The following is a 23200-nucleotide window of genomic DNA, read 5'->3' as shown; positions in this document are numbered from 1 at the left end:
AATGGGACAATTTGTTGTCCTATATAGTGTAGGAAAACTATATAATGAACTATTATAGTATGAATATAATAATAGTCATACTATATGACTATATAATATAGTTGTAAAATATAGTCATATTATATTACTATATAATATACTATTTCATAGTAATGAAATAACATTCTAATCTGGGCTAATTCCAAATCTTAGTTAATAACATTCCAAACCAGGTTTATTATTTTGCATATTATTTATCCTCTTTTCGTGAACTGACCGGATGATTTATCAGTTGAACAGTTCACTAGTTTCAGCTTCACTTATAATCATTGTGTAGATTCAAGTGGGCATTCTATCAAGAATTATTCACATATTCATTTATCTACATTGCAAATTACACTAATGTAATAACATTGTTACATAAAATAATAGGGTAGTCCTTTTGCTATTTTTTTCCAGATTTATAGGTTCAATTTCTGGTATAATTTCCAGATTGTAGAGGAATTTCTGAACTGTATCAAAATTATACAACAGTGAGATCATTAATAACATACCTTCGCTTTCTTGACTTGAGAAATAATTCTTGCAGAAATCTCGCTACTATAGCTTTGTCTACATTGTTATAAATACAGTGTTGGGGCTTGAATTGACCGAAATGAATTGTGCGAAGATAAGAGATGGCATTTGAACTGTTCTAGTAGTAGAGTAAAGAAAGTGACGTTTATTTATTAATATGTGTAGTAGAGAAGGCTCAGAAGTGTTGGTTGTAATATCGTAGCCAGCGTGCGTGGATGCTAGACGGCTAGACTGACTGACTGACAGGTCAGAGTATGAAATAAGAAAAATGATACGTTGTCGGAATGAGTACTACCATGTTGAGCCAGAAGAAGATGAGACGATACGTTGGCGCTAAATTAGATGGTGGGCGTGGTTAAGAAAGAGAGAATAGAAATAGAGAGTGAAGGAGAGTGAAAGAGAGTACGAGGGATTGTGGGAGAGTGAGGGATAGCAAGAGTAAAAGGGAGAGAGTGTGTGAGAGAGAGGAATTGTGTATGTGTGTGGGAGACAGAGAGAGAGTGAGAGTTTGAGGGAGTATGATAGAAAGAGATTGAGCGAGAGAGAGGAGAGGAATTGGCTAAGAAAAGTAGCTGCCCAGTTGGAAACTGTGGAACAAGGATAAGAAGTGTAGTGAGAAAAGTGAATTATTCAGAGAAAGAGTAGTGGGAAATTCTTGGAGAAATATGGAGTTACATGTGAGGATGAAAACAGGAGGTTGAGTATTTCAGAGTCATGTGCTTTGAAGCGTTAGTTCAATTGAAATTGAGTTCAGAAGTGGATGAATAGATTCATTTATTTGTGGTAGGTATGGAGATACTGTAGTGATATCTGGAATAGATTAGTTAGAAAATAAACGGTAATTTTAGGAAAAGAATGGAGTATATCGGGAATAAAGATACTGAGTTTTCGTTTGTGCGTAAACTCCCGCAGTCGACGGTGATAGGCATTGTTGTCTGAAGACATTCATATTGTACAAATTTAAAGTGTGCTAAAACAGTGATCGAAAATTTTATCCGTTATTTGTGTTTGTTATCTAAGAATAAAAAAAATTAGAATTATATCAACTTATTGTCATTTAAAAGTATTTACTTAGAATAAGTAAACCTCCCCCAATGAAACATAATTGGAAAATAATCTTTTAGGTTATTTGGACATATTGAAATCTACCTAATCTGAGATGCTCACTCTGTCGTGGTCGACGACGGCATTTACGAATTAACCAAAACCAAAAGACATTCAAATTAATTAAATGGCCGGTTTCCGAGCTGGGGATTTAGCTTGTTCTAGCCTTTAAACAGCTGGAGTCAGAAAATTTGTTTTCCAAAACGGGGCTTAGTCGCAGTAAATAGTCGCAGCAAAATTTATTCATTTATTTATACATTGTTACTGTGACATCACATTTCATAAGCGGGCTGGCATAGCTGAAATTGATAGTAGCGAGCAGCAATATCGATTAGATAAGATGCCAGCCTGCTATTTCTTCGGTTCATACAGCTTTAATTATAATAAAAATTCATTCCAATACTGTGATATTATAAATGTTTGTCAGGTTATATTTTTAATTATTATTATTTACCCTCTCTCGGAAAGGTGTTCCTCAAATTATCTCTACCTCCATGTTCATTATCTATTCCTCTTTTACAATTGAGGGTGCTTACCCCCACCTCCATAACTTTGGGGAAATATCGGCGTTATCTGCTAGAGTAACGGGACTCTCTCCCGGCAACTGAGAAGGAACTCCGCCTGTGTTTTCGTCACTCTTCTCCTAGACTCCTCGGGACTTGCAAACGTAAAGGTGTGCGGAGAATCGAAGTGATTTAGTGGTTTAGTGAATACGCGTGTGAAAGAAGGCTGGCGGACGGAAGACTACCACCTAATGCTCTACCGGAGGATTGCTGTCTGGGGACGATACTTAAACTAAAACCGGTGAGTCCGTTCCTTATGGAAAACTAGTAAAAGGGACCCTTAGGTCAAAATCCAAATTTCTCACAAAATGGCGACCCGCGAACATGGACTTTAGGAGGGGCTCACTGTGAATAATATTATTCATGAAAAATAATCTCCTGTTGAAAAAGCAATCAGTCTTTTTCTTATAAATTTTGCATTTAGAAATACCATCAGCATATTAATTTATTACTGATCCAGTATTAATTTAGATTAATTGAAGATCAAGTTACCTGAGATAGAACACACGATTCGAAAATTATTAAATTTATTAGAAAAATTCAAAGAGCACACCTTACCGAGAGAGAAGTTTACGCCTTTGGGATAAATTAAGTAGGCTATATCTGTGATATTCATGTTAATCCAATTAAGATGATTATACAGTATTATGATTGACTAGCAGAGCTCTACGATCAATAAAAAATTATTATTGCAGGTCCTATCCTACAAAAAGCATGCTGTTGTTAATATTAAAACATAATACCTATTCTAGTCATATTGAATTGAATTTAGTATTAAAATTCTAAGGAAAATATATTATTTTCATCATCAATAAATCGTAGTTCTATGATTAGACATGATTATCGCCGATCTTGTCCTGCAAGAGCTTGCAATATAGTTGTGATAGATTCAAGGCTATTCCAAGGATTTACGATTGGAATATTGAACCAAACTGCGATAAGTCTATAATAGAATAATTATTTTAAGCAGACTTTATATAAATAATTGATTTTTATCATTCATTAGAAAGTTTATGGAGAGTTTCTTGGGAAACTTTATAAATAATTTATCCTAATTCAGTATTATAAGGCCATTATTATATAAATAGCCTTGATAATTATTTATTTTATGTTAAGTAGCCCTATATTACTAATTGAGGTATTGTTATTCATTGAGGCTTCATAATATTATTGACATATAATGATGAATATTATGTGTTATCGAGATCAATGCTAATATCTATCAATTGTAATATGATATTATAGACCTTGTCGTGATAATCAATTGATTGACAATATTAATGAACAATCATGACTTGTTGTGCATACTTCTATCATGCAAAGATTATTTATTTGGATGAAGATCATAATTCAAGTAATGTTTATCAATGCCAATTTCATTAGCATACTATAAAGCATTATAACATTTATTATCAAGGCTTATGATAGTATATTTTCATTGAATGCTTTATCATTCACTGTGTTGTTATTTCACAAGAGCATACTACTACATGTTGGGATTTTGAACAGCCAAACGTACAAACAATGCAATTTAAGGTAATATTTATTAATGCCGGTGTTATTTAACTATATTGCCAAAATTGATAATAATATTTTATTGATTGATTTTATGAGTATCATGATATCACAATATGCAAATCATGGTAATGTGTTTGTTATTTATGCTAATATTTTCAGCATATTATTATGAAGTGTTGAATATTATCAAAACTGATTTCAATATCTTATTAGAAGTTCTTTCATTGAATATTATATTATTTTATAAAACCTCAATACAGCAAGTTTGGAAACATTACAAAACCAAATATTGCGAATCGTGTTAATGTTCTTCAATCTTAGTATTGTTAGTGTATGACGAGGTATCATAATATTATCAGAGTTCTTGATAATATTTTATGGAATGTTTATTTGTTTAATGTTTTATTGTTTTATAAGTAGGGCATATTACTTGCATTCATGTGGGATGGAGTTTTTGCAATATCTTCTATTCTAATCAAGCTTTTAATTAATGAGCAATAACCGTTTAATTTCCGTCGCTTAGTATAATCATCGTCAATCATCGTTGACTGGTTGACTGACTTATCTTATCAGCTATCCCACTTCACTTCAGTTGGAGACTTCTTCGTTGTTATCTTTGCTGTAATCTTTGCTGTTTGCTGTTCACTTTGATTATTCTTCATCTTTGGGATTGTTCAATTATTTGAAGTGATCGTCATTTGAGAAACATGGGGAACGGATTGACCACTGACGTCAGCACAGCCGCGGACGACTCACCCGGCGGACATCCACGGTCTAGTAGTCCGACGTCCACGCAAGAGATCCAACAACGCTGGCCGTCCACTCATCTCGATGCGGCAGTGGCACTACAGGAAGGAGCGTCGCCCACCAGACTGTCGGCTGCAGAAGCTTTTTCTCCACAGAGGGACGTCACACTGGCGCCTCCTGATGATAAACCATCTTCTCATCGCAAGACTACCGAGATAGGAGCTCAACAATCGAATCAATCAACTTCACCAACCATGGCAGATAGTATGCTGGACTTTTTGAATGAGATACGCGATCAACGGAGAGCGCATCAGGAGGATCTAGAAAGAAGTCTGACCAAAATATTTCGAGAAGCACATGTGGACATGAATACACGATTGGACCATATGCAGGAAAGCTTTCATTCACAAGTGATAAGCCTAGCTGAAGTTTCACAGAAGGAAGTGATTGGAAAAAATGCGGAAATTGGAAAAGTTATTGTCAGTCAAGTGGAGTTGACTCAAGCGTCAATAGAGTCTCAAGCTTTAAAAACAAATGACAACTATATCGCCCTTACAAACTCCGTGGAGGTTGGAGTGGATTTAACTACAGCCAGTCATAGTCTAGTTATCGACTTGAAAGTTGAAGAGATAGAAACAACACAGCTAATCACTACTATGGAAGATGATTCAATCCAAAGGGAAGTTGAGTTGCTGAAACACGATGATTCAACTGCATCTACGAGGTTGGAGATCTCTACTAAAGGTCGGGATGAACTTCAGCTGAACTTCATAAGCCAACTGCAAAGCAATCCTTCGGTATTTTTTGAAAAAATTGCACTTAGACGAGAATTGTTGATCGAGTTTCATCCTACTTCCGATTCCCTTCAAAAATGGAAAAAGGGTTTCTTTCATCTTCGCACGGGGCCATACACCATTGCTCAAGCATCCAGCCAAGGTGATATCTGCAGGGTGATGTCTGTGGGCGCTTGGTCTAACTTCAGGAGGATCTTACTCCACAGGAGGCTGTTTCCTTTCAAGATTGCTGCTGAATCATTGACCTACCAGAATCGGAGTGAAAATTCAAATAAGTTGGCCATTTCAAGACCTTCTATCCTGGAGAGATCTCCACCGGAAATGCAATCTTTGTCATAGAGGCCTCTTCATCACCGTCGTCGCGAAAGTCTCTTCACTTCATGAATCATCAACCTACTACTCACATGGAATGCAAGTAATAAAGAGTAATTTGTTTGCAGTATGCTCATATTATTGTTATTATTCATATATTTAATTATCATATTATTATATTATAAGCCTATATGTGAATGTATCCCAAAGGCGAATTTATGTTATATTTCTGTGTCACCAACTTGAGAATTGTCAAGTTGTGTGTTGTGTCTCCTGCTGCCCATTTAAATGTATAACACGTTAATTAATTGTGATATATTTTTCGTGAACTTGAATATCATAATATTCACTATTCGAGAATATTTTTCTTAATTGAAGCAGAGCCTATTTAATGTACTCTATTCTCGATTTTTATGTTCTTTAAATGTTAATCATGGTGCAGCAGGATAATGTGAACATTTATGTAAAATATTATATGTCTTTCTTCATGTGCCAGTGCAGTTATCAGCACCCTAAGTGCACTCCACTGTTAGGAGTAGCCCTTCTGGTCTTCAAGACGAAATATTTTGAAGCTATATTCCAAATTTGGAACTTGAATTTTCAAATTAAACTTTACAGTTTTCCACATAAGATAACTGCACAAAACGTTAAATTAACATGCAATGCACATAGTTGCATGAAAGGACAATTTTGATACTAACTGATCTTGTATTTACACTGATTGAATAATATTATCAACACAGACAAAAAAAAAATTAAATTAAAAGTTGGAGAAAAATTACTAAATCAATAGCAGCAATGTGCTGTAATAATAAAACATCAAGTAATAAAATGAAATAACAGAACAAAGCAAAAAAAAAATAAATAAATAAAATAAAAATTAACCAAAGAAAAATGTCTGTGATATATTGTAAACTAACTCAGTATTATTATTGTTATTAGCATTAAGATTAGTATCATTGTTAAGATTATTATTATATTGTTAGATGTTATTTAAATGTATATTATTTGTTATTATCAGCATGCCCCACTGTAAGGAAAATGAGAAGTTATTAGATTCAAAGCTAAACATAGTCAATAAGTAATTATCAGTTGAATAGGAGGAAGTAGAGTATAGTAACAGAAAACAATGCACAGCCAACAAACAAAAAAAATCGAGTAGAGAAAGATTAATCATGAAATAGAAATGAAAGAATAGAGCCCAACACAAAATGAACACATCCAAGAGGGAGAAATAATCAATTGAAAAGACAAGTTTGTCTACGGAATGAATAATGAACACAGATATAAAATTTGGAAACAGTTATAATTGAAGTTGGAGAAATCAAAGACAAATTAAGTGAGTCAGAAATGTGACATAATGCTCTAATTGTATTCAGTTTGTAGGAATTGCTATTTGCAAACTTATGTGGCATCACAGATGTTGTCATGTTGGAGATATTGGAGTATGGCGGGCCAGCAAACTTAGTATTGCATCTTCTTTGGTCCTCCGGCCAGATTATTATTTGGGATTTTCTTTTCTTTTTTTTTTAGGTAAGTGGGGCTTGTTGCCCACTTCACTGATTATTGTAATTGTTGTGGAGAGAATTCCACTTGTAAAGTCGAAGGGCTTGGACCCAGACTCATATCAATTTTGTACTGATGGTTGATTGTTTCCCATTGGGTACTACCATAATCTTAAAATATAACTGTGTAGTGCTGGAGATGCTTGGCTAGTCTTGCTGCAGTTGACTCGATGTGAGGGCAGAAATGTGCTGTATGGGTGAGAAATTGGCAAGACCTTGAGACTCAACCTCTTGCAAATTTGGGGCTTTTATGTGACATCACATTTCATAAGCGGGCTGGCATAGCTGAAATTGATAGTAGCGAGCAGCAATATCGATTAGATAAGATGCCAGCCTGCTATTTCTTCGGTTCATACAGCTTTAATTATAATAAAAATTCATTCCATACTGTGATATTATAAATGTTTGTCAGGTTATATTTTTAATTATTATTATTTACCCTCTCTCGGAAAGGTGTTCCTCAAATTATCTCTACCTCCATGTTCATTAACTATTCCTCTTTTACAATTGAGGGTGCTTACCCCCACCTCCATAACTTTGGGGAAATATCGGCGTTATCTGCTAGAGTAACGGGACTCTCTCCCGGCAACTGAGAAGGAACTCCGCCTGTGTTTTCGTCACTCTTCTCCTAGACTCCTCGGGACTTGCAAACGTAAAGGTGTGCGGAGAATCGAAGTGATTTAGTGGTTTAGTGAATACGCGTGTGAAAGAAGGCTGGCGGACGGAAGACTACCACCTAATGCTCTACCGGAGGATTGCTGTCTGGGGACGATACTTAAACTAAAACCGGTGAGTCCGTTCCTTATGGAAAACTAGTAAAAGGGACCCTTAGGTCAAAATCCAAATTTCTCACATTACATATAATAATCATTCTTAACTATGAATGATAATATAAAATAATCTTCATTTTCTCATTTCTATAATTGGAAACGTTTTTCCTTGACGAAATGAATCATTCCTAAATAATTCAAAATAGCTGAAACTTTACCATATTTTCTCTTTATTTCACTTTGTATTTTTCGAAATTTAATTTAAACGTGGACTGCGGCTACGCCTTGCTTCGTAAAGCCAATTTTCTAACTCCAGCTGTTTGAAGTCTAGAACAAGCTAAATCCCGAGCTCGGAAACTGGCCCTAAGTCTCGTTTGTTATTAATATTGAACGTGATCCAATATAATTATGAGTTTAAGCCACCAGCTGATACAATTCAGTTCAAGCTATCACTGTGCAAACGGGCATCGGAAGCTATAGTTATTCTTTTACTGTGTTTCAACTCCATATTGTTTGCATCTTGGTCATGTGTAATGATGTATGAGTGGCGTTGAGGTGGGAACCAGCATGTCGATTGGCAGCTGCTCACTGCAAGCTGGTGCTTTCGACACTTCTCATCATCGATTATTGACGTGTGTCTGAGTTTATGTCTGTGCCTGTCTGAGTCTGTGCCTGTCTGTGTCTGTGTGTGTGCCGGTCGTCGGTCTAATTGAGCGTCATGACGCCGCCACTTCCTGTTTCAAACGTGCGTCAATATTTGCTCGTCGGCCGGAAACGCTGATTGGTCATCGATTGAGCCGATGACGGCTGCCACCGGATGTCATTCACCACATCAACGTCCCAAACCATCCAAGGAGCTGCAATCATACAGAAAATACAGTTTTTCATCTATAGAGCTATAGTTCTTTTAGAAAATAGTTCTTCCATTGATCTTTGGTTCTTATAGAAAAATAATCATCCCATTGAATTATCGTACTTGTACCACAGTCTCCTCTTATACTGACCATTACAATAAATCCTGTCTGTATGTCGTGTCGGCGAGATATCGGTATGAAAACTGCTAGTGGCTGTTGGGGTTAGTGCATCAAAAATGCTAACATCGAAAGCTAATCTCCTTCAAGACATACTGACAACAGGTCAGCCCGAGTTAAAATCATAGAAAGGTCAAGATAAAATACTATGTTATTAATTGCATGCGTTGTTGCATGCAATTAATAGTCCACATGATAGCTGAATTTCAACTAAGTTTACATTGAGATATTAATCAATGTAATATCTATCAAGATATTACTTCATAATAGATGTATTATAATAGTCCACTATAAATGCAGCCAAGCCGTATGCAGACTGCGTCCTTGGGTTCTCAATTGATGGGGGCTGTCAATGGGCTTTTCCAACCCCGTATAATATTATCAAAAAAATTGTGAAAAATAGACAAACATTCTAAAGCTTAAAAACTTTTCCCCCATATAATCAATATCCATGAATATTAGAGGATATGTTGAATTGTATATGTTCTATGTTTCTTAATTACTACTTCCAAATTCCATCATTCACTTTTACATGTTGTAGCACAATGTAAATCATCATGAATTCACTATCGCTCACTCAGTGCTCTAATAAACTGGCTATTGACCTATGACATCTATGCAGCTCTGAACCCAATTCAACCCTTCACTTCGCACGATTCAACCTTGAGAGAGGCTGCAGGCTGCCAAACGGCAATTGACAGGGCTCAGACTGTGACCTCCAAATTGATGGTGAAAAATACGCTGAGCAACGCGAATAGCTGTCCAGGGAGTTTCTCCTCCAACTAACTCCACTGTACTCAACTCAAAAAAAGGTTCTGCCGTTTTCAATTCCCAAGATCCTTGTCAAGATCCGAAAAAGACGAATCAATAGATCTCATGTCTTACAAGAAAACATACACTCTGTTCACCAGAAACCAGCTACGTAGTTCCAATATTACTGGGTTCATAATAATAGTGATATAGCTTTGTATTGGAGAGCTATCATTTTCAAAAAATATCATATAAATCATACTTCATGAAATGTATCATTAATTCCATAGAAAATCATCTTCTCCTCATAGTATGTAGAGCTGCAAACTCTATTATTTGATCTGGATATTCAATATAGGCAATATACTAATTCTTTACTGTAATAAATCAACAGTAAACCTCATGTACATTTCAGGTCCGAAGGCGAATAATTTAAATTTTCATCAGAATTCGAAAATAGTAGATTGTAATAGGAAATTTAATAGTAGAGTAGCTCTTGCTTATAGAAATTGACAATCGCTCATCATGGTAATACTGCATGAAAAAAGTCTACTACTCTTCACAAGCTCACGAGAGCTAGTGGAAAGCGAACTTCAGTAAATGATCATGAAATTCACTCTACTTTAATCATTTGACGATAAAAATTAACGTCCTTTAAAATTACTATAACCATGAAATAAACAATGTAGATCGTTTATTTCATGCCATAAGCAGCAAATCAAATCCCAACTCTAGTGATTCCACTTGGATAATACATTTGGTACCGATATCTTTCAGATTCTATTTAAATTGGGGTGAAATTGTCTTCGGGGAAAGGGCTGCCGGCAAGGGCTCTGGAGGAATTGTATGTAAAGGAAAATTTCCAAATTTCCAAATTCCAAATTTGATATTTTTATATATGTTTGGAATAGTAGATATATTCTCACTCGAAATTCATCCATCAGGTAGCAATTGTGATTAACCATCTCTATTAGATGTAGTCAGCATTATCCAATGGATGATTCAGGAACATTAGAAACTCAGTAACTAGGACCACAAAATAGAGGGAAAAGACAAATGACAAATTCCCCACAATGTAACGGAAGAATCACATTTCCTTAATCCGTGCCAGGACATAACTCTCCATACGGATTTTTGAAGCTTGAATCAAGTATTTTTGATTACGTCGCAGTTTTGAAGTTGAGCTCGACAATGGTCCCATAGATCATTGGAGTGCTTAGGAAGCTTTGAAGCTTGAATAATTTTGATTACATTGCATTTTTGTAGCTCAGCTTAAAAATGAATGGACCTTCAATCCACATGGATTGTTGGAGTGCTTAGGAATCTTTAAAGCTTGAATTTAGTCGTTCTGATTACATAGCATTTATGTGGCTTAGCTCAAGAATAAACCTACGACCATCATGGATCGTTGGAGTGCTTGACAAACAGTTTGTAACAGGTACAATGCGAGGCATAAACTATATTTATGAGAGTTCAAGATGGGCCACTACCAGCGGCCAGCGGGCAGCTCTAGTGGATTGGAAATGCAATTTTAATTAATCACAAAGTGGCATCTAGCAGTTGGCAGCGGAGGACCTTTGAGATTGCCGTAATTTAGTTGGCCGCTTTTACGACCAATAACCTTGCCCAGCTCACTTGCGAGCTCAGCAGATTCGCTACGTGTTTCCTCTTTCAGCTGCCTCTTTGCGGTATAGTCGCGCTCAACTTGTGCCCAATTCATGATAATACCATTTTCAAAGCTGGCCTTCCATTCCTTCTCCATCAATTCCATGCCAGAAGTATGAGGGAGTCATTACTCTCATGCCAAAAGTATATGAACTTCACCAGAAGTATTATACCAACAGTATGGGGAGTAGGCCAGGATTAAAGTTCGGAATGAGATGGTGATTACGCTCACAATTGGATGACATTTCGCTTCCATTTATGGTGGAAGATAAAAAATAGTGCCAATTCATACTCACATCCGACGACATCATTGCAATTGAGAGATGAGGGAGAAACGTGGAAGCGTGGAGTATTGTGCTCTCGATCGAGTGTCATGAGTTTTGCGCGAATTGAGATAAAAGTAGATCACATGTCGAAGAAAGCTGGGACTGCCCACAGTAGCTATATAACCAGTTATAGCTGTTATATAGTTACTGTAGGTTTGCCTATATTCCTGTTACTTCAATGCTTTGTGCAGTCAATTTCATTAGCTACTATCAATCTGTAATTGAATAATTCTTGTGAATAAGTGATTTCCAATCTTTTATCATATGGTGAGGGTTTCCGATTTTAATTGTTGCGGTACTTGGTTGGTTGGCCAGTTTTGACTTAAATGATGTCGATCGGTATTGGTCAGAAGTGATTGGTTTTAAAAATCCGCATTCATTTCATCTTATCACTTTGTGACAGTTCTAGTTGCTGGTATAGTTGGATCAAGTCTCTTTGAATTTGTTTTATTGTTTATCAATGAATGTATCTAAAACCTACTCTAGAACATGGTACGCCATAGTGGAGTAGGTCAATTTCCACACAGAAAAAACTAAACAAGTAGAGGACACATTAAAATAATTTTTTGTAACTAACTATTGTATGTAATATTGTAATTTATCTAATTTTTTGTGTAATTGATGTTGTAGTTTTAGTTTTTTTTGGGAAATAAACATTTATTTATTTATTCATTTTGTTTTGTTCCAGGTGAGACGAAATCTTGGATTTATATACTTAATACTTATAACTGAAGCATCACAGTTTTCGATCATTGGTGGCTGGTAAGTAGGTTATATTATATTATGATTTGTTATCGACGTGAATCGACTTTAAGAATTATTCTTTGCTATTGAAAAATTTTTTATCTGTACTTCTATCATTTTCTAATTTTGTTTGGAAATTTCAGTACTCTGATCAGATTTGTCACTTTAATAAGTGACATTTGTAAGTGATATTGTCAGTTTATTGTGAGTTTCATTCAATCTTTTTGGAAAGCGAGGTTTTTTATATGATCGAGAACCGATTTTGCATGAAAATGTGTCATGCATTGTTTGATCGATATTAGATCACGGAGCCTCTATCTGTATCTTCTCGCTGTCCTGAACTGTTATCGATGATTATTGCAGAGCTCATATTCGTTCAATGTTCCCCTGAAATTCAGAATGTTCTCATCCTGTGTTTTATACTTGAATAATTTAAAATCATATAATCCATTTCGCAAAAAAATTATCCTGAAACTCTCATTAGTGTTGCACATGACAGGCATTCCAATACTACATACAGATAAAGAACATGAGAACTTCAAATCTAGTTGATAATTGGTTTTTCATCAATTATTCTCATACTTCAAGAGACCAGCCATAGAAAGCAGTCAATATTCAAACAATGCATATCACCGTCTGTAATTTTTCCCGTACCGTGAAACTGTTGACATCTAATCGATACATCCAACTTGTCATAGATTTTTAATCAAGTTAAAAGCACCGTTCAATTCGAAATAGAGTTCCAATTCATGGTAATTCTCTGCCAGATGGAATCTAATGCAATTGACGTATAGTAGCAATAAATTGTTAATTTCACTGTGTTCTGCGCAGAAAAATTTCGTTCACCGAGATTTCACTTATCTGAGTGACCGTAATTCTTTGATTATAATGGACGCTTGTAGTCGATGAGACTAAATGATGGACGTCTATTAATTTATTGTACGATCTGATAGAAGGAACTTTTATGGATGGACTTCGTGGATGATGATTGCATTCATTTTCAATTTTCATCTATCCTATTAAAATTTATGAATATGTTGCAAGCATATCAATTTGTCATTCCCAGACTAAAATTCATAAAGATAGCGATTTGAGATAATCTATTGTATCAACGTAACTATTCTTGTAATGTTTGATTCAATTCATTAGATTTATCCATTCATAGCCCTATTCCTTATTTCTGCTTAAAATCAAATATTGGGGCACTGAGCTTCGCTCGTTATTAATTTATAAACTATTGATAAACAACATAGTTCTTTAAAATGATGGGGAAGGACTAACAGGCACAACCCAAAACTGTATCTTCCCCGAATTTTTATTTAAACACCGTAAATAGTCCAGAAAGTGGGTTATGTTCCATACTTGAATTCAGGTTCAATTTTTAGTCCAAATATTCAAAAACAAAAAATTTCTAATTTAGATCATTTACAAACCAAATTGAATAACAAAATAACACTCACTAATCACTTAAAAAAGTCAAATAATGATTAACTTTGAAAATTATGATATACTCTAGTTTAGGATGATTATCAAGTCATGTCAACAAATCAGATTATTTTGATCAAGTCGATTAAAATTTCTACATAATATTTCTCGCTGTTTGACTACACAGCTGGAAATAATTATGTTTCCATCCCACACACGCATCTTCTGTTTCGACAGACGACGAAATTATCATCTGTTTTTCTAAGAATGAATATTAATTTATTGTTATCCTAGTGCAATCGAATTTTTATAATTGACCGAACGAAGTGAGGTCTAAGATTCAAGTTGACAGTTTGGCATTTCTCTTAATGTTTAAATGTTCAAATGTTTGAATGTTTGAATGTTTGAATGTTTATATGTTGCGCATCTGCGGCGAAACGCGGTAATAGATTTCATGAAATTTGACAGGTAAGTTCCTTTTTTAATTGCGCGTCGACGTATATACAAGGTTTTTGGAAATTTTGCATTTCAAGGATAATATAAAAGGAAAAAGGAGCCTCCTTCATACGCCAATATTAGAGTAAAAAACAGACTATAGAATTATTCATCATAAATCAGCTGACAAGTGATTACACAGATGTGTACAGTCTATTGCTGTATTTCTATAAGGTCTATAGTTTGTCACGTTATTTTTTATAGTTAAAATAACGATTAGCCTCCTGCTTGGCATCAATCGGTAGAGCATGAGAAATATTTCAATGATTATAAAATCTGATCGTGGTTTCACTAGGATATAGTCTCATAAAAATCTTTATAGGCCCAGATCTGAGCTTCTACAATAATATTGATAAATTATAAAGAATATATATATATAGAACTATATATATATATATAAAGAAATATATATAAAGAATATATATATAGAACTTATATCCTATAGTATTGAGGAATAAAATAAATCGTACACCATAGAAAATTTAAAACATATATTAACAAATATCTCAAAAAATAAGTCAAAACAAAAATATATAGAGTGACAGAAATATATATAATATAACAAGAAACAAAATCAATAAAATATCACAGGTTAATACTATTTTTTAGGTTCTATAGCATGAAATGTTACCATGTGCTTTCATTTCATGATCATATGCATCTATTTGCATGTAGCTTCGATATCAACTTGCCGATACTTGTCAACTTGGACGATTCTATTTGTATATGAAGTTATTAAATCAGCATGATAAATTGACAAATAATAATCCAAATATATATTAAATTCTATGGTTTCCAATAGATTTCTTTATAATAAATATTTTTTATCTCAGGGTGCGAGATTCGGCACCTGACGGAATAAATAGATCAATTCACCTAGTGAATCAGAGCTACATTATATTATCGAAAATTATATTGCAGAAATTAATGATCATATGAATATTGTATTAACAGCCTAGAACTTAGTATTCTTTGATTGATGGATCTTTTTGATATATGGATTGATTCGTTACTATCTAATAAAATACCTTTTATACTATTTTTACTTGCGCAAGTATTTTTACCAAATTCTTAATTTATAAAAAAACCTTTTCAACGAGCTAGCTTTGATTCTTATTTCATTTCGAAGCACTGAGGGCGCCCTATCACTATTTCGAATATTTCTCACTCACGTGCTGGAATTTTCTATGAGCTGCTGATGTCGATCCAAACTCCTGGTGGTCCTGGATTATTTGTAGCCGGAGTCGTCTCTTCCAAGGGGTTAACAAATTATTTAAAAATGACTTCTGCTTTACATTAGCATCACAAAGTCTTATGAAAAAATTTAATAATTCGATTTACTTTAAGTTATTAAAAGGTATAGTAAGATATTATGCTCTATAATTTTTGGTGACATCTCATGGTGGTCGTTGGCAGGCAAGTGTCGAAGTTCTCTTTTCTAATTCACAATTTTCATTTCCGATTTCCAAATTTACATGAAATTTAAATATTCTGTTCCTCCGCCATTCATGACTCAAATAGACCGTACCAAACTATTAGATTATTACTTATGTTACATCTTTAATAATTTCTTTGCCTTCGGGCCGTATACAAAACATAAACTGTACAATAATAATTCACAAACTCTTATCATTTGTAGAAATATATACAAATATATTTGAATCGGCTCACTATTGCCGCCTACCAATTGCTACCATTTGATTGGTGCATGCAAATTATTATAGTATTCATGCGCCTAGTAACCTCCTACTTCCTTAATACATTTAATTATTTTCGTTTGGGTTTTTTAATATGCTTCTTACATGCAAAGCAATTTTATAAAGGTTATAGATTGATTCTTATATTACAACAATTAGCCACGTGTAACCTTTGGTTCCTCAAGTTGAATACTGTTTCGCTACAATAAGTTTCTGCCAAGGTGTTTGGTCAGATTCTACGTTATGCGACTCAGTCGATCATTAGGTCGCCGATCAGTAGATGTTTTATGCCTAACCTCAAATTTTCAATATTTTATATAATATTATACAGGTAGCAAAAATTATTTTCATTTCTATTCGGCTGTTGTACAATTTGGCCATGATGCCTGATATTATCTAATCTTCAACGTTATCATCTTTGGCGATATTAGCCTATTATTTCACTTAGACCTATAAATTTCTTCAAATAGGAATTTTTATTTATCCATCCAATTTTCAATACGTTACAAGTTTCAATCAGGTACTTGTGGATGAGGATACTGCGTGAGGTCTACTGTTCACAGAACTACTAGTTATCAAAAACCTACTATGTTCCAAATTTCGTGAAAATCGTTAAAGCCGTTTTTGAGATCCGTTGAGCATAAATAAACCAGATATAAGAATATAAACAGATATACAGAAATTGCTCACTTAATTATTGATAATTATTGCTTTGTGGGCGAGGCAAAATTAAAACTCAGCAGACACCATAGCCCAATCAACGATTCTGTATTGAAGAAGATAGGCTATGTATGATAACATTGATATTATTATTATGGTTGATTTTTATCGAATGGTTATGTGAAAATATGGATTTGTTATCAATTTTATTGACCGAACAAAGTGAGATTCAAGTCTACGGTTTTGCATTTCTCTCTAGGTTTAAATGGTTATATGTTTATATGTTGTGCATTTACGGCGAAGCGCAGCAATAGATTTTTATGAAATTTGACAGATATGTTCCTTTTAAAATTGCGCGTCGACGTATATACAAGGTTTTCGGAAATTTTGAATTTCAAGGATAATATAAAAGAAAAAGGAGCCTCCTTCATAAACCAATATTAGAGTAAGAATCAGTAATAATTCATAATAAATCAGCTGTCGAGTGGATTATAAATTGCATGCCATGACTCATGCAATTCAATATCTCAATGTAACGTGGTGAAAATCAGCTGCTGTGTGAACTATTAATTGCTTGCTTCATTGGATGCAATTCAAAATGAACTATTGGTTGCATGCAATAACGCATGTTATTTTACATGGTAGTGTCTCTCGACCTTTCTCTGCTTTGAACTCGGGCTGTCCTGTTGCCAGTATGTCTTGATGGAGATTAGCTTTTGATTTTAGCATTTTTGATAAACTAACCCCAACAGCCATTAGCCGTTTTCACACCGATATCTCGTCGACACGACATACAGACAGGATTTACTCTGATGGACAGTATAATAGGAGGCTATGGTTTATAACTGCGCGAGGACTACTGTTCACAGTACTACTAGTTACTATCAATTTGGAAATTGTGGTATTTGTGATACAATAACCAAAACCTCATCTCAGATACAAAGTTTATTAATGGAAGAACAATATTCAATGCTTATTGAATTTTTTTGAGTTTAATACATTCTATCCAACATAGCAAATTCCATTCAGGAAGCCTATTCATTGATCAAGATAATATGCTCATAGCTATATGTTCATTACTACATAGTAAATTATATTACACTATATACAACATATTCCTTGTTGCTTATCCATTGCTTCAACTGGCAAAATTATTGTGGATGGGTGCACCTGCTGTTTACCTCCTTGTTGCTTATCCATTGCTTCAACTGGCATGATAGTTGTGATTGGTGGCATTTGTTGCTTGTATGCTGCAGCACGTTTGACTGGTTCTTCAACTGGCATAATAGTTGTCATTGGTGGTCCCTGCTGTCTATCCCCTTGTTGCTTATCCATTGCTTCAACTGGCATGATAGTTGTGATTGGTGGCATTTGTTGCTTGTATGCTGCAGCACGTTTGACTGGTTCTTCAACTGGCATAATAGTTGTCATTGGTGGTCCCTGCTGTCTATCCCCTTGTTGCTTATCCATTGCTTCAACTGGCATGATAGTTGTGATTGGTGGCATTGTTGCTTGTATGCTGCAGCACGTTTGACTGGTTCTTCAACTGGCATAATAGTTGTCATTGGTGGTCCCTGCTGTCTATCCCCTTGTTGCTTATCCATTGCTTCAACTGGCATGATAGTTGTGATTGGTGGCATTTGTTGCTTGTATGCTGCAGCACGTTTGACTGGTTCTTCAACTGGCATAATAGTTGTCATTGGTGGTCCCTGCTGTCTATCCCCTTGTTGCTTATCCATTGCTTCAACTGGCATGATAGTTGTGATTGGTGGCATTTGTTGCTTGTATGCTGCAGCACGTTTGACTGGTTCTTCAACTGGCATAATAGTTGTCATTGGTGGTCCCTGCTGTCTATCCCCTTGTTGCTTATCCATCGCTTCAACTGGCAAAATTATTGTGGAAGGGTGCACCTGCTGTTTACCTCCTTGTTGCTTATCCATTGCTTCAACTGGCATGATAGTTGTGATTGGTGGCCCCTGTTGTTTTCCCCCTTGTTGCTTGTATGCCGCAGCACGTTTGACTGTTCCATCGAGCATCATGGTTGGTGTGCCTGATGATACCTGGAGAATATTTTAGAGATTAATGAGTGTGTCATCCAAGTTGCAACAGTTGCAACTCCAAGTTTCATGACATAATCATTGAACATTCATTTATATGTGAGTACAAGTATTTCAAACCTCCGCAGTGAGTCTTTTTAGAAGATGATTGTCAGATTCTTGGTAACTTGAGCATTCATGCTTGTTGGCCACCATGTCATTTTTTCAAACAATATAAGGGGCTGATATGATCCCACTTACAGCATTCTTGGGAAAAAATATTTCTAGAACACAACTACAAACGATAGCTATAACATCAGTTATCATAATACACTGATTGGTCCTATAATATTTTTGATATTTTTGCCCTATTATATTCAAGGATACATGGCCAATATCATGGATCTCTCTACATATGATCACGAAGAATTTGATACTATTCAACAAGTCTGTACCATCAAGGAGTCATGAGAGAGTTGGCATGGTTTTTCTAATTATTGTGAGGTTTAGCATATGATGGAAAAAATGTGTTTTCCACTGCAAACTGTATTTTTCATTCTGTTTTTAATGACGCTCCAGTCATGAAAATTAACTTACAATAATTCTCAATAACTAGATGTTATATTGGAGCACCGGCTTTTTTAATATTCCACATCACAGTCATATCAGTTAATGTGCCTGGTACAAATAATTTTACAGAGTTGAAAGTAGAATTTTATTCCCAAAAAATATTTTTGTTTCAAATTTCTGAAGTTGCAATAATCATTAGAACAGTAGGTACTATCAAAATATGAGATGAATGTCTCGAATATTATAGTTTGACTAATTCTAAGCATATGGTGGTGAATCTATCCGTTATTACTATAACTGCGAACAGTAATCAATATGAAACATTTTGTCAATTATGATATAATTTTGAAGCTGACAAGAATTTCTGAATTTCACAGATTCAACATTCCCCTGTATCTCTTGCACAACAATGATGAGGAAGTTCAGAAAATGTGAGAAACCAATTCTTATAAAGTTTTGGGAGGTTGTAACTAATAAAATATGTGTTTTAGAGAAAAATCTCATACAGTAAAAATTGTAGTGATGAGTTTCCGGTATATGTTCGTGCAAAATACGGTGGAATATCTTAAATGATTATCAAACTACAAGCGATTTAACAAAACCCTGAACATTTTGGCGGCCATAATATTTTTGATATTTTTGCCCTATTATATTCAAGGATACATGGCCAATATCATGGATCTCTCTACATATGATCACGAAGAATTTGATACTATTCAACAAGTCTGTACCATCAAGGAGTCATGAGAGAGTTGGCATGGTTTTTCTAATTATTGTGAGGTTTAGCATATGATGGAAAAAATGTGTTTTCCACTGCAAACTGTATTTTCCATTCTGTTTTTAATGACGCTCCAGTCATGAAAATTAACTTACAATAATTCTCAATAACTAGATGTTATATTGGAGCACCGGCTTTTTTAATATTCCACATCACAGTCATATCAGTTAATGTGCCTGGTACAAATAATTTTACAGAGTTGAAAGTAGAATTTTATTCCCAAAAAATATTTTTGTTTCAAATTTCTGAAGTTGCAATAATCATTAAAACAGTAGGTACTATCAAAATATGAGATGAATGTCTCGAATATTATAGTTTGACTAATTCTAAGCATATGGTGGTGAATCTATCCGTTATTACTATAACTGCGAACAGTAATCAATATGAAACATTTTGTCAATTATGATATAATTTTGAAGCTGACAAGAATTTCTGAATTTCACAGATTCAACATTCCCCTGTATCTCTTGCACAACAATGATGAGGAAGTTCAGAAAATGTGAGAAACCAATTCTTATAAAGTTTTGGGAGGTTGTAACTAATAAAATATGTGTTTTAGAGAAAAATCTCATACAGTAAAAATTGTAGTGATGAGTTTCCGGTATATGTTCGTGCAAAATACGGTGGAATATCTTAAATGATTATCAAACTACAAGCGATTTAACAAAACCCTGAACATTTTGGCGGCCATCTTGTTTTTGAGGTGTTTGCCTGTGATTCCGACTCCATCACAAACCCTATTTTGGACTTTTAAAGTGATATATAAGTTTGGGAAAGAAGTAGTACAAGGAGTATCCTTAGTTTTTCTCTCCCAATCAGTGCTTCCCTGTGAAGGAAGATATAAATAATATAAAATAAATAAATCATCTTTGCGTTTCTTATTAGACTGGTCCCATCGAAGAAATTGAAACATCTTCCATGGCTGTTTCTCGAAAATGACGTGGTGCCTTTTTTAGAACATTTGCACCAGCTCTAATAGGCCGATCTGCTACATAACTGATAACTTGGAAGTGCATGATTGACAATTGTCGCGGAAGAAGATCACAAATAGTAGTGCTTAAACATCTTACTATATTGTAGAACGGTGAATCATAGAATTTATAAAAAAATATAATATTATAATAGAATTACAGAACTACCGAATTTCAGTCAACAGAGTCAGACTTGACCTGCTGGTCGCCAAGGTCCAAAGAGGATAGCGCACTACAAGAAGAAAAAGATAGAACTACCGTTTCATATTACAATAGTAGTCTACTACAGTCTTATTTATCGTACAATAAATAATAGCGTTCAGCGTCTCTATTGAAAGAATACGGTACCGTACAGTTTTTGAGGTTGAGTGGACTATAAAAAATGACCTTATTCCGCCTGAAGAAGGAATTTATAATGAAAATCAGAATGAATCCAGATTGTATGTACGGAAATTAAAATAAAGGATAAGCTGCTCATATAAGGAATGCAAAGAGATGTATTACAACAATTAGAAAAAGGTACCTATAACCAAAATGTCTAATGATTAATGAGACTGATAGATCATCGGATAATAAGTATATACTCGTTAAAAAATATAATAATTATGTAGATTTAATGATAATAAAAATCTGTGAGGTGACAAAAAATGTCGTCATAACAAGAAATATAGCGTGACAATTTTGAAATGGAAAAATAACAAAATTAGATTGGAAAAAATCTTTCTCAACACTCCAAATAAATGGTTTTAAAAGAATTCGAAGAACCTGGAAATAGCCTACATATTATTTTGAGGAACTAAAAGTTATATCTATATACCCACATTATTCAGTTGATAATTTACTTTAAAATTGTTACTGTCGAATTCAGTGATAGGCCTTGCAGATGGGAAATTTGAAATTAATATAATATTGAACAGACATATATGAACAGTAGAAGTCTCTTAAATGCTTGATAGGAGAAATAAAAAATGAAGGAAACAAAATAATCAATACATACCGTAACGGCTACCACAAAAATACACAAACTCAGAGACTTCATTGTTCGACTGCAGAAGTTATCTGTCTGTGATATAAACCTCTTTTGCAGCTGTATTTATACTACACAAAACCAATATTCCAATTTGTTATAATGTCAAAAACTCCATATTTTTACAAAAAACTTGCTGATAAGTAATATTTTTAGACAATTATTGTAATTATTCTAATGATACCGCGCTACTATCGCAATTATTGTCTTTGGAGTTTGATATTAGTAATGCTAGTAATGCATATCATTTTTACACTAATATTAACAGCAGGAAAGTGTGGTACAAACAGAATGTGATGAATAATATCCTATAAGCTCTGAATATGTATGACAATTCCTCATTTTTCTTAATGAGCTATAAAGATGAATCATCTTGTTGACAATCACTGCAGTAATGGTGACGTTTTGACACTTTATTATTCCAAACGCATTCTCGATATTTAATTTTGAATCTTCACCTTATTATAACTTCAGATTATAGCATATTACTATCACTGAACTGTGTGAATTTCGTACTTAATGATGTATTGTAAAAATCCATATAATTGCTCAATACACTGAAATTTCCCCATGTAGTATTAACTATAATATATCCATGTCAAAAATTTAAGTACATTTTTCATTGTTAGAAGGTCAATAATTTGAACATCTAGACTTACTTGAGTGAACCAATTATCAATCACTATCATTCTCAGAACTCTTTAAACTCAATTAAGTTGACATATTTTGTTCCATTCTAACAAAATGATAAATGAGTACACTGCTAATCTATGAAGTTATTCAACTTTCTTAAGTTCCTGCACCAGTGTTGTTAGAACCCTTGATAATAAGGCATGGAAATTTAGATGCTCATCTTTGTTTATACTGCCTACAATAATTTTCGTGTATTCTCCTAGCTGACTGTGTATACTACAAGGCAGCAGTGTAACAATCGTTCATGTTTTGTTGCTGATTAGTCTGTGCTGTGACTACTTGGGTGATATTTCACCCACCCTAGTGATAGTGTATTTTCTTCAAGAATATAGTATTTCAATTTGTTACATGCAAGTTTCTTCAACATATCGTGTGAACCATATTTTAATGAATTTGATATAGGA

General features: G+C 34.3%; 2 protein-coding genes across 6 annotated transcripts in view; one reads left to right on the top strand and one right to left on the bottom strand.

The window, feature by feature from the left end:
• Window positions 1-23200, top strand: part of LOC111060573 (nascent polypeptide-associated complex subunit alpha, muscle-specific form-like) — a 241056-nt gene that overhangs the window by 52514 nt on the left and 165342 nt on the right. The window lies entirely within an intron of this gene.
• On the bottom strand, window positions 17652-22176 carry LOC111064640. Of its 3 annotated transcripts, none has more exons than XM_039432928.1 (3): window positions 22074-22176; window positions 18670-18781; window positions 17652-18603 (listed from the first exon to the last, which is right to left on the bottom strand). In XM_039432928.1, exons 1-3 carry the CDS (start codon window positions 22113-22115, stop codon window positions 18149-18151), a joined length of 609 nt encoding a protein of 202 aa, XP_039288862.1. In that variant the 5' UTR covers window positions 22116-22176; the 3' UTR covers window positions 17652-18148. The 3 variants fall into 3 exon arrangements, with proteins under 3 accessions (XP_039288862.1, XP_039288861.1, XP_039288860.1); XM_039432927.1 differs by having other exon boundaries at window positions 17652-18678; window positions 18730-18781; window positions 22074-22138; XM_039432926.1 differs by having other exon boundaries at window positions 17652-18781.

Source organism: Nilaparvata lugens, chromosome 7, assembly GCF_014356525.2.
Source record: "Nilaparvata lugens isolate BPH chromosome 7, ASM1435652v1, whole genome shotgun sequence".
Taxonomy (NCBI): Eukaryota; Metazoa; Arthropoda; class Insecta; order Hemiptera; family Delphacidae; genus Nilaparvata; species Nilaparvata lugens.
The sequence above is the reverse complement of the archived record's forward strand: the minus strand, read 5'-3'. Positions and strand labels throughout refer to the sequence as shown.

Excerpts from the sequence above, each read along its gene's own strand:
- LOC111064640 (XM_039432926.1), bottom strand. The coding sequence starts at position 22,115 with ATGAAGTCTCTGAGTTTGTGTATTTTTGTGGTAGCCGTTACG. Across the intron at positions 18,782-22,073 it reads TTTTTGTGGTAGCCGTTACG|GTATCATCAGGCACACCAAC; the intron begins GTATGTATTGAT and ends AATATTCTCCAG.